Source organism: Procambarus clarkii, chromosome 2 (assembly GCF_040958095.1).
Source record: "Procambarus clarkii isolate CNS0578487 chromosome 2, FALCON_Pclarkii_2.0, whole genome shotgun sequence".
In the NCBI taxonomy this organism is placed as follows: Eukaryota; Metazoa; Arthropoda; class Malacostraca; order Decapoda; family Cambaridae; genus Procambarus; species Procambarus clarkii.
This window is the reverse complement of record NC_091151.1, coordinates 9,985,427-10,003,128: the sequence shown is the minus strand read 5'-3', so window position 1 is coordinate 10,003,128 and position 17,702 is coordinate 9,985,427. Positions and strand designations below refer to the sequence as shown.

At 43.0% G+C, this 17,702-nt stretch overlaps 1 protein-coding gene across 1 annotated transcript in view; it reads left to right on the top strand.

Moving 5' to 3' along the window:
• Positions 1-17,278, top strand: part of LOC138367348 (sulfotransferase 1A1-like) — a 46,240-nt gene extending 28,962 nt beyond the window's left edge. Inside the window, exons 5-7 of the mRNA XM_069328788.1 lie at positions 10,817-10,943; positions 15,973-16,139; positions 17,081-17,278. Coding sequence (XP_069184889.1) covers positions 10,817-10,943; positions 15,973-16,139; positions 17,081-17,278 — 492 coding nt within the window. The remainder of the gene's footprint in view (positions 1-10,816; positions 10,944-15,972; positions 16,140-17,080) is intronic.
• Positions 17,279-17,702: the final 424 nt, after the last annotated feature.

The following is a 17,702-nucleotide window of genomic DNA, read 5'->3' as shown; positions in this document are numbered from 1 at the left end:
AAGCAGCCCATAGCAACTGTCAAACTCCCAGGTACCTATTTACTGCTAGGTAACAGGGGCATGGGGCATCAGGATGAAAAACATTGCCCATTTGTCTCCACCTGTACTGGTGATCGAACCCGGAACCTCAGGACTACGAATACGAAGCTTTGTCCACTCAGCCGTCAGACGCCCTTATAATTGTGGTGGACAATGATTTTCCTTATTTTGTCCTCTGGTTTTAGTTCGTCTCATTTTCTGTAATTTTTAAGAATGGTTACAGCTGTCTAGTCTTCAGACCTTAGAATATATTTGCCTCTGAGGTTTGGCTTTGCTTTGATCTGGAGCTTGGGGTACTTTGTTGTTTACGAGGAGACATCATGGTGTACCTAGAAGACTGGCAGTGCAGATTTAATCAGTAGCTGGCGTGCTCATCTGTAGAGGACTGTTCTCGGTACGTCAGAATGGAGTGGTTCTTCCTGTTGGCTTTGGTCACAGAACGCCAATTGCCATCACTGTCGGAACTTGTACTGAAGAGTTTTCCTTTTGTGATTGGGAGCAGCAACGTTGGTTCCCACACAATTCATCTGGTGGTCCATTCTGTCAGCCAAATGATTACTGTGGAGTGATGTCTCTTGTGATTCGTCGAAGTTACAATGAGGCCATAGTTTTTGGTCTTTTTGACTTAAATTTTGACTTTTAAAGTGCTAGATTCCTCAATTTTGCAAAATTGTCTACGTTGATGTGCAAGGATAACACAGGGACAGTATGAAGAGCGGAAGAGTTTGGTTGTTGGATAACACTAGACATTTCTTGACTTGAATGTTCTCCTAATGTCTTAATTGTCCCTGGATGATCATTTATGCTAATTACCACACACAAAATTCTAAAGTATGACTATGCAGATCATTAGTCCTATCTGCATTACCTTCCTTACTACCCCAGTAAGAGAAGAAATGACTCTGGCTGGGCTGGGTATTGACCATAACTAAACTGGTGAGCCATAATTATGATACTTGTGCTCTAGTCGCCAAATGCAGTCCTCCATTTAGTGGCACACTACTTTGAACAGTCCTGATCTAGGATTCTTAAATTTTATTTACTAGAGTATTATACCTCAGTGGGATCTTTATCAAGTAACATTTGACTGCTGTTGCTTGAATGAGTGATAATTCTTAGACATGTGCCATGTGATAAGTGCTACATTACCCTGCCACACTCAAACGAGTTTTGGTGACGGGGCCCACGCACGACTTCCTTGGGCTGGTGAAGATTATCTTGGCCCCTTCTACCCCTCTTTGGGCGTTTTACACTCTAACGTACACCCATTGGGAGCTTGTTCAGGTCAACGGAGTGTCCTGCTGGATACCCAGCCATCCCTTTGGTGGATGGCTGGGTATGCAGCCATGGGAGAAGGCTTCCCACCAGTGTCAGAATGTTAAGAGGCAATGAGACTGTTGAAAATTGGGAGTACTCCAGGGGACGTTCACCCCTTCCTGCCAGCACTTGGCCTCCCATAGGTGTCCTGGTAGGTGGTATATCTTCACTCGCAGGCTTTTGAAATCAATGCTGCATAGTTACCGAACTATTTACTCAGGCCCCGTGAGGTGGGCGATTAACCCCTCCTCCAATCAACCCGAGTCTGCTGGTGATGGGAGATGGGGCTCCATAACCCAGGCTGTTGGGCCCTGACCTGGCTCCTTTGACTCCTGATTGGCCCTCTCTGCTCCCATTCCTCTTCCGTGGCAGAATTGAGCTCCAGGGCCCCCAGTAATGACCACCTACACCCTGGAGTGACTCTTGTGACAACGGCATCTTTTAACACTACTCCTACGGGAAGTACAGCCCCGTACTTCCCACGCACTAATGTGCATGATTACTCCAACCTCATATGTTCAAAGAGTTGTTTGGTCCTGCCAAGTGGGCTACGTATTTTGATCTTTCTCGCATAGATAGTATGTCCTGATGACTTAACATCCATAAACTCCTAATGTATACCCAAGTTGGTTCTAACCCAACCTGAACTGGCACTCTTGTTACAGCCCCTTCTCTGGAGGCGATATACTGCCTGGGATCGTAGTCTTTCAATAGTGACACCTCCAGTTCGGGTATCTAAAATTGCCTAGTTAAATGCCAACATTGGCAGTCTCTCACACCATGTCGCGACTGGACTTAGCGCTAATAGACTTTCAAGAGGACATTAAATATATTCCAGAGGCCCAAGGTCATTTTATCATCCAGATTGATAAGTTTACTCGACCTCGTTGTCGTTGTCACTCTTTAGGTGGTCAAAATCACATGATATTAGGTCCCTTGTTTCCTCAATTATTCTTGCAGGTGTCAGATGCTCAATTTAGGAATAAATCTCCTATGAATATAAGAATAACTGTAGAAAGCCTATTGGCCCATAAGAGGCAGCTCCTATTTATAACCACCCAATCCCACTCGAATACGTATCCAACTTGCATATGAAACAATCGAGGGACCCCATCTCCACGTTACACAGTAATTTGTTTAACAAATAAACAACCCTGTTACCGAATCAGTATTTACCCGGGTCATTCAGATTTCTGAATTTGTCCAGTTTATACCCATTGGTTCGTGTTCTGTTGTGTTGATACTTTAAATACTCTATTAATCTCCTTTATGTCCATTCATCCACTTGTAAACCTCTCCTGTCACCCCTAACTCTTCGCCTTTCCATTGAATGCAATTTAAGCTTTGTTAATCTTTCTGTACAAGACGGGATTCAAATTATTTGTGAATTAGTCATCCTATGTTGGACACATTAAAGTGGAATTTATACCCATTCTATTGTACATAGACCTAAACTGAACTGCAAAATCTAAATGGGGCCAAACCAGAGTAAGTTGTAGTTGAACACCACCACCAGGTGTCTTGATACTAACGCTTTGATTAATAAATCCCAGTTTCCTATTTGCCTTATTACGAACATTTATGCATTGAATTTTTGGCTTAAAATTCTTACTAACCATAACTCCATAATCTCTACACTATTTAGCTCGTGTTTTATAACTCTCATTACCTAGCCTCAAAACCTTAAATTTGTCGGCATTAAACTGCATCTGCCAATCTTTTGACCATTTGAACACCTTATTTAGGTTTTAAGACAGTCTTAAGTCTTATTTAGGTAAGACAAGACCTTGTCTTACGGTTGTGCATATCCTTGCTGAATGCCCTGACCTCCAGGATGTCTTGCTTTCTGAGCGCCACTCGTGGTAATATCTTGATGTGATAGCGAGTCTTCAGTGTTAATTACCCTCCCAATACTTGTATCATCGGCAAATTTGCAAATGTTGCTGCTCTAACCTGAATCAAAATCATTTATATAATAACTGAGGTCCCAGGACAGACCATTGAGGCACTCCACTTAAATTTTCCCACTCTAACGTAACCCCTATGTTTAGTTTTCTTGGGTATAGGAATGCCCTGATCCATCTTAATGTAGAACCCTTAACGGTAGATATTGTTTGTCCTCTGCTGCTCGTATTTTTGTGAGTAAATAGTACGTGTTTCATTTCTCCTCCCACAAATGTTCCGCATACTTTTCCTGTTCTTAAACACCTGGGGCCGGATTCAGGAAGGTACTTACGAAGGTTTTTCCTCTTAGCTAAGAACGAATTCCTTCTTAGCGCCTTCGTGGCGGCTACGTCCGTATTCAAAGAGCTACCCTAAGTGGAAAAATCTTCGTAAGTTCATTCCGGGATTTAAGTGTGGTTTCGACCACTCGTAGCTTTACGTAAACTGGATATGTCATTTTTTCTCTACTACATAACACTGGGATCGATTTATGATATTGGAACATGACCAAAACATTATAGCTGGTGAATCTAGTGGAGAGTAATCCTTCGTGTTAGTTATATATGCATTCTCTGCTTGAAACTTGAAGTAAATATGTGTTTGATGATAGTAGAATTAGTTTTATAATAGCAAGATATTATACCAGTAGTTATTAAGTAAATAAACACTGGTGAACATGAAATATGAGAGAAGGTGATGAGCCCTGCCTGATGGGATCATTTACTATCACCAAATGCCCCTGTTCACCTAGTAGTAAGGGTGTACCTTAGCTATACATACCCATTTCTAATTTATTTAGTTTGGTTTTATTTTTAAATTAAATCTGGGCGAGACATAAAATAAAAATATGCTGCACAAATGATGTTAGGTAAGGAAAAGGGTAAAAATGTCAAAAACTTTATTCATTGAATACTTAAAGCTATAATTATGAATATATAGATTATTAAAAAAGAGAGAGGGAAGTAGGGGTCCAAGACCTCTCCCTGTTATACAATTTGGGTGGGGAACAAGTAATTATCAAAAGAAGGCACCATGCCGGGAAGGCTATGTAGCAGTGAGGCAGCTACTTATTTGAGAAATGCTTATTTTATTTACCTTATAAGCTGAGGCAACTTATTTTATTTGAGGAATACTCAGCTGATTCCTCTACATTTAGCATGGAACAAATTTGTGTCCAAGACCTCTTCCTGTTACTCAATTTGGCTGTGTGTAACCAAACTAGAAGTGCTCTACAAATCAAGGGACCCAGAATGTGGAATGACCTCCCGAATCATGTCAACGGCTGTACCTCTCTCAACCAGTTTAAGAGTTAAACCAAGTACTGCCTAATTAACTCCATGTAACCTAACTTACCTCCTAAATGTCAACCCATGTCTTGCTATTTTTTAAACAACGCTGTTCACCAACATGTGCAATTGCTGATTTATGCTATGTTAACCCCCTTTTTGTATTTTTTATTCCTTCTTTCAACACAATTTATACCTAATCCCGATTACTATTAAGTTTTAGTCCGTTTTTTTCCCCCCACACCTTGCCCGAAATGCTAGAGTATTAGTGGCTTTAGGTATTGTATGTACTAGCTCTGCCTATAAATCCAACATTATGTTTGTAAATCAACTGTATGTACTTTTCCTGAATAAAATGTATTTATTATTTATTTTTTAATCAGTAAGTATTAAAAGAAGGCACCAAGCTGGGAAGGCTATGTAGCACCATTGTGTGTAACAATAAACCAAATTTTTTTAACAAATAATGCACCTGTATGGGAAAACAAATCCTGTCAGCTGTAAAAATATTGATGCAGTTATTTAAATGAAAAATATAATGAAAGAAATATTACTGGTTTATTTTTTCCTATCTTTTTGTACTGTACAGTATATCCAAGGAAGTGAAAAATTGAGACATAATGCACAATTTAATGAATGATTAGCATGGATTAGCAGTTCAAAAGAAATATGACTTGTATTACATATCAACATGAGATCTTAATGATCCATGGTCAACATGATTTAATAAGGATAATACAGTGCTGTATTTGTAATAATACAAACTATAATTTAAAATCTTTATTACTGATTTTTTTTATTAAGAAGATTAGGTATACACAGCAATGTGCTGCTACCCTATTCTATATGGAATATTACACAGTGTAGATAAAAAACTAGCTATAAGTTTATCTAATACTCCCATCTCACAGGATGGTTAGACATACTGTACATGGAATCAATTTAGAAAATACCAGCCTCAATACAAAAAACAAATCAACTCTGACTAAACAACTCTAAGCAATTTTCACAAGAGGTAAGCACTGAATCATGGAAACATTATATTATAATTACTCTTACCAGTTTCTACAAAACTCCTCTCAAACAATGTATTTTTAAACATGTTTAGGTATACACAGCAATGTGCTGCTTCCCTATTCTGTCTAAAGGACCACACAGTGTAGATCAAAAACCAGCTACAAGCTCACCTCACAGGATGGCCAGTCATACATGGAATTAGGAGAGAACAAAATACTTAATGCTGATCTATTAGCCTCCACTGGCAAAATCTGGGTGCAGCACAAGAATATCTTCCAATATTCTTGAGTGTATGAAGTAATTACAGAGCTCAAAATACCTCATACCATTTGGTATGAAGTCACTGATAACAGGACAATCACAGATATAGTGTTGGAGAGTATGTTCTCTCAAGTAGGACTGAAAACAGATGTTTTTTTTCCACCAAGAGGGCTATAAACCCATGGAACCGTCTACCCGCTGAAGCCGTAAATGCCAAATTCCAGCTAAAAAATATAATTAAGACAATTGGCGGGCCCTTCAACAAGCCGCCGGCTTTCTGTCCTCTTCGAGGTCACTAGATAGTTAGTGGCCCTTGGGTAAATTCAGTAAATATATACAATAATTGTCAGCGCATCTTCCGAGCAACAAGGACAGCTACACAGTATCTCTTAGAATTACGTAGGTAAACAACAAATGTAACATATTTGTTTACTACAATGTCGGTGCTGGCTGTAGAAGTTGAAAAAATATTGTTTTACTTCGAAATATACTAATTTTATTAGAAAATTCGACGTAAATAGGAGGCAGTAGAGCTCCGATAAGCCAGCGCTAAATCTTCAATATGAAGAATGTTGCTGCTCTCTGATTGGCCAAACGAAACACAGTCGTGACCTCTATCGGCACGCAGGTGAACCAACAATTTTTCTTCCTAAGTATACCTTATTGAATCGCACCTAAGCATCTTCTTAGGGCGCACTTAGGAACCTTCGTAGCATACCCACTTACGAAGAAATACACAGAGCTTCCTGAATCTAGGTCCTGTTACTCATTACCAGAGCCTGTGATCCTTTTGGGCAGTTATAACTGCCGGTATACACATTGGGACGATATTCTATTTATATTTAAACAATAATAGTAGTAACCACCTACTATTATTAGTAATAATAATAGTAACCACCTACTATTATTAGTAATAATAGTAGTAACCACCTACTATTATTAGTAATAATAGTAGTAACCACCTACTAAAAAGTTGGAGTTGGACCTCTTTTTGAATTCTGGTGAACCGACTAATGTTGACTTGCACACTTTCACCCTTTCCTGTCTTGATCTTTCTTTGCTCATATTCTCTCTATTTGGATTTCACATGGCGGGTTCTTTACCTCCATAACATTTTCCCATCCTTGTTAAGTTTTCACCCCTCCCAAGGTGACAATTTGCTACCTTTGGTCTGCATCATTAATTATAGTCTCGGGACAAGCGAAAGTGTTCCCTGGTAGAAATTGCTGCTCGGTGTGTATGCTGTAAGCGTGCAGCCTGGAAGAAACACCAGCGCCGGTAAACGCAGATTCTCGTATTTAATTGGGGAAAGTGCAGTGGCCCATGGGGCCATCCGTGCGGCTAAGCAGGAGTTTGAAATCCTCAGTCATTATGATCGACACTGCTCTTCCCCAGATCTGAAAAACTGCGTAAGATGGAGATTAAGTTTGTTACAGATTTCTCCAGTCTTTCACCTCCAAGGTTCTGTTGTGGTGGGATCAGATGTCGATCGCGTCCCAACTGGGTTCACACTTTTCGGTTGTTGGCTCTGGTTCACTGCTTCCTCTCTCGGAATCCTTCTTGAATCTTGTCACTTTGCCCTTCCCCCCCCCCTCCCCTACATCTCCAGCTATCCTATGATTTTCTCTCCCTGGAACTCGTCTACCCTGATAGTCTGCTGTTCTATGGCAGCGGGCTCGAATAACATCCACAGACGCTATGGCATCTCTCTCCATGCACATTTCAGTATTTACCGAATAGTTGTAACTGCATCTGTGGGCGGGGGGAGGGGGAGATAGAAGAGTAGTCAGTCCCAGGGAGTGGCTTGAGGCGGGTGTTGTCAGTCCCAGGGAGTGGCTTGAGGCGGGTGTTGTCAGTCCCAGGGAGTGGCTTGAGGCGGGTGTTGTCAGTCCCAGGGAGTGGCTTGAGGCGGGTGTTGTCAGTCCCAGGGAGTGGCTTGAGGCGGGTGTTTTCAGTCCCAGGGAGTGGCTTGGGGCGGGTGTTGTCAGTCCCAGGGAGTGGCTTGGGGCGGGTGTTGTCAGTCCCAGGGAGTGGCTTGGGGCGGGTGTTGTCAGTCCCAGGGAGTGGCTTGGGGCGGGTGTTGTCAGTCCCAGGGAGTGGCTTGGGGCGGGTGTTGTCAGTCCCAGGGAGTGGCTTGGGGCGGGTGTTGTCAGTCCCAGGGAGTGGCTTGGGGCGGGTGTTGTCAGTCCCAGGGAGTGGCTTGGGGCGGGTGTTGTCAGTCCCAGGGAGTGGCTTGGGGCGGGTGTTGTCAGTCCCAGGGAGTGGCTTGGGGCGGGTGTTGTCAGTCCCAGGGAGTGGCTTGAGGCGGGTGTTCTTCCTTGTCGGAAATCGGGTTCACTTGGGACGAGAGAACGACACTGTCTCGACCTAGTTAGTTAAGCCTTTCGTGGTAATATCCCTCTTTCTGCAAGGCTTCCTCTGTCGTTCCTTTAGAGCGAGGCTTGGTACCACTTTCGCTACATGTTTTCAACAATATGAAAGAGTACCCCCAAAGAAGTGTTAACAGTACTTTTATTTTTCCTGGTTGCCTTCAATGGTCGTCTTTCCAGCGTTTACTCTGGGAATTTCTCCACTTTCTATGTTGATGATCTTACCCTCTTCTATAGAAATGACTCGAATTTTTCCCAACGGTGGCTTTAACATGGAATTGAAGCAATGTCGTTCTGGTACCAATTATGGCCCAAGTTTTCTACAACAGTATGTGTAAAGGCAAAGACTTTTTAATAGTTAGGAACTTGCTCATCCTTAGTTTTTGTTAGGTTATTGCAGTCCCCTTTTGTATAACATTTAGTAGAAACTTTAGCGGTTAATCTGACAAGACTGTTTTGGTGGCCTCCCGTCTCTTGCTTCACAGTTGAATGTTTTAATGCCCTTAACTTAGTCTTGTCCAATGCTTCTTGGAGAGATGCTTCCCTATTCACATTCCTCTCGCGTGATTTCTAAACTCGGTTATGGCAGTCTTTTACTAGTCGGATTCTCCTTAAACTCTTCGTCTTGATGCTCACCATATTGGGTTACACCTCGGCTTAGGTGCATTTCGTTTGACCCTGTGTGCTTTAACCGGCATCCAGTCTCTACAGGATTGGCGTGATCCCTACTGTGTCTGCTACCTTACACGGTCCCTACAACACGGTCAGTCTAGCTTATGTCGTGCTTTGATCGTTGCCTCTCCTGTGGGTCCCTGTTCCTCTTTATCTTCCTTTAACCGTTTTCTCTAGCGTGCAAGATATTATTAGTTACCAATATTCCTCAGTGTTGGTCCATCGTAGGTGCCATTGAGGGGGTCCGCACTTCAAAGCTTTGCGAAACCTTGATTCACCTTGCAAAAGCTTCTATTCCCTCCTACAATTGTCAAACTTACTTTCTTTGCACACAACTGCTTCGTTGCAGTCTTCAGATGGGTCCAAGTCTGCCGACGGTACAAGCTACTGTTATATTTCCTGACAACACCTGTGTTGCGTTTCCCTGTAGACCAGCATCTTCCTGGCAGAACTATGCCATTTCGTATGCTCAACTGTTTTCTCACTATTGACATTACATTGTCATTGTAGTTGACTCTCGCAGTGCCCTCATGGCTCTTGTCATTTAAGTGCATCCTGTGGTAGTCGAAATTTAACATTGTACGTTTGTCCAGCCGATTTAAAACGGTCTAGTTTTGCATTTGGTACCAGCCATATTAGTTTCTTAATGAGCCTGCGAATGCTGCTGCTGAGGCTATCTGCACTTGTCCTATTTCTCGCACAGGATTTCCTTGATTTTGTCATTCATTCCTCGGTGTCCGTTGACAGGGTCGTCGGTCGTATTACTGGTAACACACTGCATGTTCTTAAGGATAATCTTTGTCTTCATTTGCACCACTGTAACTGGTGGTGGAAAATGGTTCTGGCGAGGTTACGTATTTGCTGTACACGTTTCTCTCGGGCACTTAATGGAGCGCCGCCCTGCTCCTTATTGCCCGAACTGCATTGTCTTACGGTTGTGCATATCCTTGCTGAATGTCCTGACCTCCAGGATGTCTTGCTTCCTGGCTGCCACTCATGGTAATTTTTCCCACTATAAAAGACATCAAAGATGTTATAAACTTGAAAAATCTGCATGGAAATTCTTCAGTGCAGTGAAGTCATTTTGTAGTCGACCGCTACCGTTCTAGATCGGAATGGCCTCCTCCCAAAGCTATCGGCATAAACTATGGTGATGCCCACTGTACATTTCTTGCTCATGTATGCACTGTGTTAACGTGGTCCAGACGCTATCATTGTCAAAGGTAAGATGCTGGGTCTGATGGTACTTACAATCGTGCATTTCATATATGGTTATATGAATGGATCTATAGCGTATATAATTTGTTCACAAAATTGAACACAAATCAGTGGATACATGTTTGATAATATTAGATATGGGAGATATGAGTGGGAATACTTGTTACTTCAATATTTCTTAAAACAACATAGAAGTAGGATTGCTTCATTGTTTAAAGCTTGCTCTGTGACTTGACCCATGGGAGCTTTTACTTCTATAACCCTAAAGACTGCACATTTATCTTGTATTCTTGTTATATTCCTTAGTCACCGCCTTAGATTTCCATTCAGGTCTAGTTATGAATGTTCTTTCGCTGGCTTTCATAGATGGCTCCAGCTAAACTTCCAGTCGCCCAACATTGGACATAAGAACTGTGAAGAGAATTTACTTTTGGGCTCGGAAGGGAGCTTGTGTTCAGTAGTAGTTACTTTTAATAACTCCTATTAAACCGTGGGTATAGAGAATAGTCTTAGTTGGACATCTATTTGAAATGAAAAATCCTCGTCACGGCCCTTGTGGATTTGTTCATTTGATGCATCACGTTATTGTGATCTGTGTGTGTGAGATCTCTTTGAAATATTTCTTGAAAAATAGATTTCCATGTTAAACTCTAAATTTCCAGCTTTCTGTACTTTAATTTGATGTTTTTTCAGGTGGTGTACATTGCTAGAGATCCCAAGGACGTGGTTGTATCGCTATTCTATCACTTCTGCAACGTAAGGTTCCACAACTATACTGGCACCTTCGACAACTTCGTCAAGCATTTTATAAACAATGATTGTAAGTAAATCCGTTTTGGTGTTTGAGAAGCCTCTAAAAAAGGCACAAATTAAGTGCTTGGATAAAGCTAACACGATCCGAACATTAATATTTAGTGTAAAAAAACTACTATTCATGCGACTCGTTATATCATTGCCAATACATTGGTTAATCTGTTCTAAAGTGTAGCACATGACAGCTGGTATGCTAAGTCCCCCCACACCCAGTGGCAGACATTTGACATTAACAGCCACGACTTAATGGGTAGCTTCCAAATAAACAAGTTTTGTTAACTATAGGTGCAAGTTTGTAATTTTTCATCCAGGGCGTAACTTTGTAAATAGCTATGGTTGTTAGTGCTTGTACTTGGTGGTTTCAAATGTTAATCTTTCAGTTCTCTTGCCGAATGGTAACTTTAGTGTGCTGAAGAGGCTTCTATACTGGGTTATAGGTCTGGTAGGTTATTTGAGGCACTTGGTAGCCTGTTTGGAAAATTTGCAGATGCTTTAAAAGCTGGCCTCGTAGTCTATCACCTGGTACCACCCATATATTTCCTAGTTTACTTTTGGTTTATAACTTCTTTATCGTAGTAGGATGGCAGTTTAATTGCTGCTCCTACTCGATTCACTAATATACTTGGACTAGTGGTTATGCAGGCATAACATCGGCAAATATGGAATCTGATGACATCCGCGTTATTGGTGACCTGACCTATTACCTTAGTCAGAAAGTGTGCTCTGCATCAGGTCATTGAACCCCATTCCCACGGTGGGCCCCATGGTGGGACTTGCCATACAATACAACAAACTTAAAGTTGGATCTTAAATGTCTTCTTTTGATTTCGTATAATTTCTGAGCAACGTTAAATTTTCTGCAGCAACTCTGATTAGACCACATCCAAATAGTTGCCTAACGGGGCCCCACGGCTTCGTAACTTTCCATGCATTAACATTTCTTACATTTAGCGACAATAGTTGTTAGTTACGTTGTCTTTTACTGCAACCCTGTTTTGGTTCACCTATTACAAAACGGCAAGTAATTGATTTTATAGTTGAATGTAGTAGTATGTAGCGGTAAATTGTTGACTTCCATATTCGTCAGGTTCAGTCATTACACCAATATTATATTGCACCCCAGACAGTAGCATGGCCGTAGACGATGTGCTGTCTTGCTTCAGCGCTTTACGTTACTGTCCTGCCTCCATCGCCAAACATGGAGGGCTGGATGCTAGTGTGGCTACTATAGTTATAACTTTCCACTGGGCGCAGTGTCTTGAATACGTCAATGGGTAGACCCGACCACGGCCGCCGGAACCCCTTCTAACAGAACGACTGAGCGCTCTAGGAAGTGGAAAGCAAAACTGTACAGCCTGGTTGATGGTGCCGGCCGTGCGTCCTCTTGTGAGTGTTTCATCTTGCCACTAGAGGGGTCTCATCCGGTACCTGTCCGCTAAGTGGAGGTGATTTTGCTCACGCCATCCAGATCAGGGCAAATGCTGTAGCCACACCGTCTAGAGCAGCTAGGGGTAGACCCCGAGGCTTCTGGTTTCTGCGATGCTTGCCAGAAACCATGGACCCTGGGCCACATATCCCAGGCATGCCACAAGACACATGGGGCTCGGGTGAAACGTCATGACGATATCACCCGGTTCGTAGCCGGCCGCCTGCGGCAAAGAGGTATTGAGGTGGAACGTGAAGTCCGTAAACTGGATGGAGGGACCTTCTGTAAGCCTGACATCATAGCTTGCAAAGGTGATGACGTTTTTATTTTAGACACCCAGAGGTCTGCTGATAACTTAACACTCTCACGTCTACAACAGAACAAGTGACAAGTACGGCACCCCAGAAATCCTTCAAAAGGTCGGGAAATATACCAGGAAGCACACAGCCTCCGCCTCTTCAATAACCCTTAATTGGAGAGGAGGAGAGTGCGCGTGGTCTTCAGGATATGGGACTCGCCAGGAGCGACCTTGAGATTTGCTCCGTGAAAGCCCGACCTGGACATATTCTATCTACAGAATATGGTCAAAGACCACATCTAGGGGGCAGACCATCTTGGTCCCAGGATAACTGTGCACAGGGTGCATAAGGGTTAATATAGTCTTAGGTGAACAGCAGCCAGGATAGCTGGTAGCCATTTAAGCAGTCATCTGGAGTACCACTTCTCCAAATGGTTTCTCACAAGAGGTGGTCTCTGGCCAGGTCATCCACCGAGTGGGTAAGGCGGCGGCTGGAGGGACCCCCCATGTGCATACATGATATCCCTCCTGCTCCGGGGCCTTGTTAGCTTCCACTATGAATAGTTTTTTTTCCATGTATGCCTATGTAAAGTCACCAATCCTGCTGCTTAGGCAGCTTGTTGTTTTGCCTTCAGCTTTAGTTCTTTTTAATGATATACTGTGCACCTCTACCTTTGTGTGCTGTGTCCCATATAAGAAAAACAAAATACACAATTTTCCATTGTGTGTTATGTTAACTCTTGTGGGTTGTGATGAGATCTGCCATTTGTTTTAGTTTGATGGGGAACTAGGTATGCTTAGGGGTGCCTTCTCGCCATGTCCTGTGGCTGGGGGGATTGGTGCCCTGAAGCTACATAAACACCCTATACCTCCTCCCCCCCCCCCCCCCGCCCCGAAGTGGCAAGGGGAGTTAGGAGACAATAACAAACAGGCTTTCATCATGCCATGCTATTGCAATGGGGCCGGGAGGGCGGGGGGAGGGGGAAGAAATGCAGCTCCTGCTAGGCTGCACGTTGGCCAAATACAAACTTCTGGACCCCGGAGGAACAGGGTGTTGTTCCATTATCAGAGCTGCAGTATTACGCTCGTATTCGTGCACCATTTTGTAGAATGTTCCGATTTCTTTTTCTTTCCATCAACCTTTTAATATAATCCTTTGTGAATAGTGTTACCATCGGTCTTGTCGTTTCTTGCATTATCATGGTTGATGTCTAGCGTCTTGGGAATATCCCATTATAGTGCTTTAGTTTTTAGTGTGATGCATATTAACTGGTTGTTATAGGCATTGGTAGCCCTGACATGTTGGATTAACTAGCACAAACAAATGTAGTGTTAACGTCTACCAAGTGTTTGGGCAGTATAATTTGTAATGGTAGAAATTCTAGTGTTCGTGTTGCTCTTCTGGGTACACAATGTTGCAGAGGGATATAGTGTGGTGTTGATAGTATTTTCTACTGAAAGCACTCGGCCGACAAACTAAAGATGTGGTGATGGGTTGGGTGTTTGGCAAGATTCTGCCACCATTTGAAGTCTAAATCAGTTTAAATATCATCCTCGCAAATGTTCTGACTATTCGGCATTTCCTTGCTTATTGGAAGGACAGCGGGTAAATGTTATAAGTTGGCGAATTCAGCTTTCGAGTGTGCGTACATGTATTCATCTAGTTGTTCTTGCGGTGGTTGAACTCTGCTCTTTCGGCCCGCCTCTCGACAGTCAATCGGCTGTAACTATATATTTTTTTATACGTGCGCGCACCCATACCCACCAACCCACACCTACCTAGGAAGTAGCTCCGTAACAGCTGTCTTACTCCCAGGTACCTATTTACTGCTAGGTAACAGCGGCATCAGGGTAAAAGACTTTAACCATTTGTTTCTGCCTGGTCAGGCAATCGAACCCGGGCCACAGAATTAGTTTTCCGGGCTGTCCGCTCGGCTGCGCGCGCGCGCATGTGCGTGCGTGTGTGTGCGTGTGTGCGTGTGTGTGTTTACTAGTTGTGTTTTTACGGGGGTTGAGCTTTGCTCTTTCGGCCCGCCTCTCAACTGTCAATCAACTGTTTACTAACTACTTTTTTTTTTTTTTTTTTTTTCTCTCCCCCACACCACACACACACACACACACACACACACCCACCCCAGGAAGCAGCCCGTGACAGCTGACTAACTCCCAGGTACCTATTTACTGCTAGGTAACAGGGGCATTCAGGGTGAAAGAAACTTTGCCCATTTGTTTCTGCCTCGTGCGGGAATCGAACCCGCGCCACAGAATTACGAATCCTGCGCGCTATCCACTAGGCTACGAGGCCCCCTTGGTGAACGTACGTGTGTGTGTGTGTGTGTGTGTGTGTGTGTGTGCGTGTGTGTGCGTGCGCGCGTGTGCGTGTGCACACACGTGTACTAGCCTAGTTGTCCTTGTCCTTGTTGGGGGGGGGGGGGGATTGAGCTTTGGCTCTTTTGGTCCTTCCTCTCAACAGTCAATCTACTGGTGTACAGGTTCCAGAGCTTCTCAGGCTCCCTCATACCTACATTAGAAACTGTGTATGGAGTCGGCCACCACATCACTTCCTAGTGCATTCCATGTACTAACTGCTGACACCGAAAAAGTTCATTCCCAATGTCTGGCTCATTTCGGTACTCGACTGTACCTGTCTCCTTGTACGTATACCTCCAGTTATAAATACATCCTTGTCTACCCTGTCAATTCCCTCGAGAATTTTGTGTAGTGATCGTGTCCCTGGGCTCTTCAGTCTGCTATCGACGTGAGGGAGTTTCCTCAGCCTTTCCTCTTAACTTTTGCCTCTTGATTCTGGGATTAGCCTAGTGGCATACCTCTGAACTTCTTCCAGCTTCGTTTTGTGCTGGACAAAGTACGGGCTTCACGCTGGGGCCGCATACTCCGTGTTCAGGTTTGGGTGTTGTGCAGTGTTGTAGGTGGGTACCTTCTGTGTTTGGACAAGTGGGATAAGGCTGCTCTAGCCATTGAACGTAGGTGGTTAGTATTGGCCACGAGTGTAAGTACTTTTTGGTTTTCTTCAAAAGTTGTTGCAGTTCTCCTTAGTAGTCTTGTAATAGTGTACAATGTTGAGGTCTGCAATAACTCCTAGTGTCTTGTTGCAAATTTTAACTTCGCATTAATTTAATAATTATTTAGTTAAGATAATTGCTTCAGTACTGGAAATAACTGCCGTTAGCTTGAAATAGCACATTAAACAAATGTAGCTACCTGCAAAATATAAATTTTAATTGCAAAATTTAAAGACTAAAAATTTTGTTTTATGTGTAAAAAGTAGTTAAATGTAATTCGTATCTACAGTGTTGTACTGTCCCTACTGGCCCAACTTGATGATGGCCTGGGAGCAAAAGGATGACCCCAATATGCACTTTGTGTTGTATGAAGACTTGAAAGCTGACATTAAGAAGGAACTTGGAACACTGAATGAGTTCTTGGGCACCAACCTCTCCCAACAGCAGCTTGAGAATGTAAGTGTCATGATTACTCTTCCTATTAATGATTTAACTTTTCGAAATTAACTCACGGTTTTAGGGATGCTGTCCTAAGTTGACTTTCAGAACTTTTTCTAGTTTTTATTTGTACCTGCAAGCATGAGCATAAATACACTAAAACGAGAACAGAACACAAATCAAAAAAGCATAAAAGGACAAAATTAGATAATAAATACCGGCCTGAAGGGCCGGCAACAGAAACACAATAAACACAATGCAATACAGTACATAAATAACGGTAGAAGACATGAGGGTAACGTTAGCTTGACACACAAGCATGCGTATATATGCAATAAACCGAGAACATAAGAACACAAATCATAAGTTAAAAAAAAAAAAAAAAAAATTACAAAGGGTGACAAGGTGGACAAAGACGCACTTCAACACGGGTGGGACACGAACAAGGGGACACGGGTAGGAACTTAGTACCCAGATGAGCCAGACACACGTTAGAATTTTTTCAGGGTCATAGTAGTTAATAAATGGAATGCACTAGGAAGTTATGTGGTAGGCTGACTCCATACAGTTTCAAATGTAGATATGATAGAGCCCTGTAGGCTCGGGAATCTGTACACCAGTTGATTGACAATTGAGAGGCGGTACCAAAGAGACAAAGCTCAACCCCGCAAGCACAATTAGGCGAGTACAAAGACATAAAATACCGACCTGAAGGGCCGACAATAAACACCCCGTAGAAAGCATGAACATAATGCAAGACTGTACAAAATATATAAATAGGACAATACATGATACCCAAACCCGCACTCAATAACCCAACAAGCCTACCGGCCCCAGAAACACACACGGAGAGGCACCAATACATAATGACAATAAGAAGAAAGGAAACGTAAAAATATAACACATATAAACAAAAAGACATTAACAGTGGGAATTCATAATAATTGGAATAAAAACAGGCATGGCCACAAAGCAGCCCAAAGGGCATGCAACCACGCCACAAACAAGCGCACATCGGAACTCGCAGGAACCAGAAATATGGAGCACGCAGGAACTGGCAAAACAAACCCGGTCCATTACACAGAGATCACACTAAATTGATGCATCAAATGGAAAAATCCACAAGGGCCGTGAAGAGGGTTCGTCACAGCCCTTGATGTAAGTGAGAAGAGGGAGAACAGCCTATTGGCATAGCTCGAGTGCAGGGGGGGGGGGGGGGGAGTTGTGCAAAACCCAGGTTTGTGCCTTGGAGAGGGTGTGGGATCCAGTAAGTTTTACTGAACTTCGGTTTAGACTCGCTTTAACCCTGTCGTAGCTCAGTCGATTAAGGCAGTGTCTGGGATGCTCCCAGACGCAGGTTCGAATCCTCGTCACGGCCCTTGGGGATTTGTTCAAACTCGGTCCACCCACACATACTCGCAACCACACCCCACATCCACGGACACAATCCCTACAACACACGGCAAACAATAAATCACTTGAAAGGAGAACAAACCTCAATGGGAGGTGAATATTTCTCGGGGAACTCTAACAGAGGATTTGTTCTTGCAGGGCTCCCATATCAAATATTTCATGTCGGTA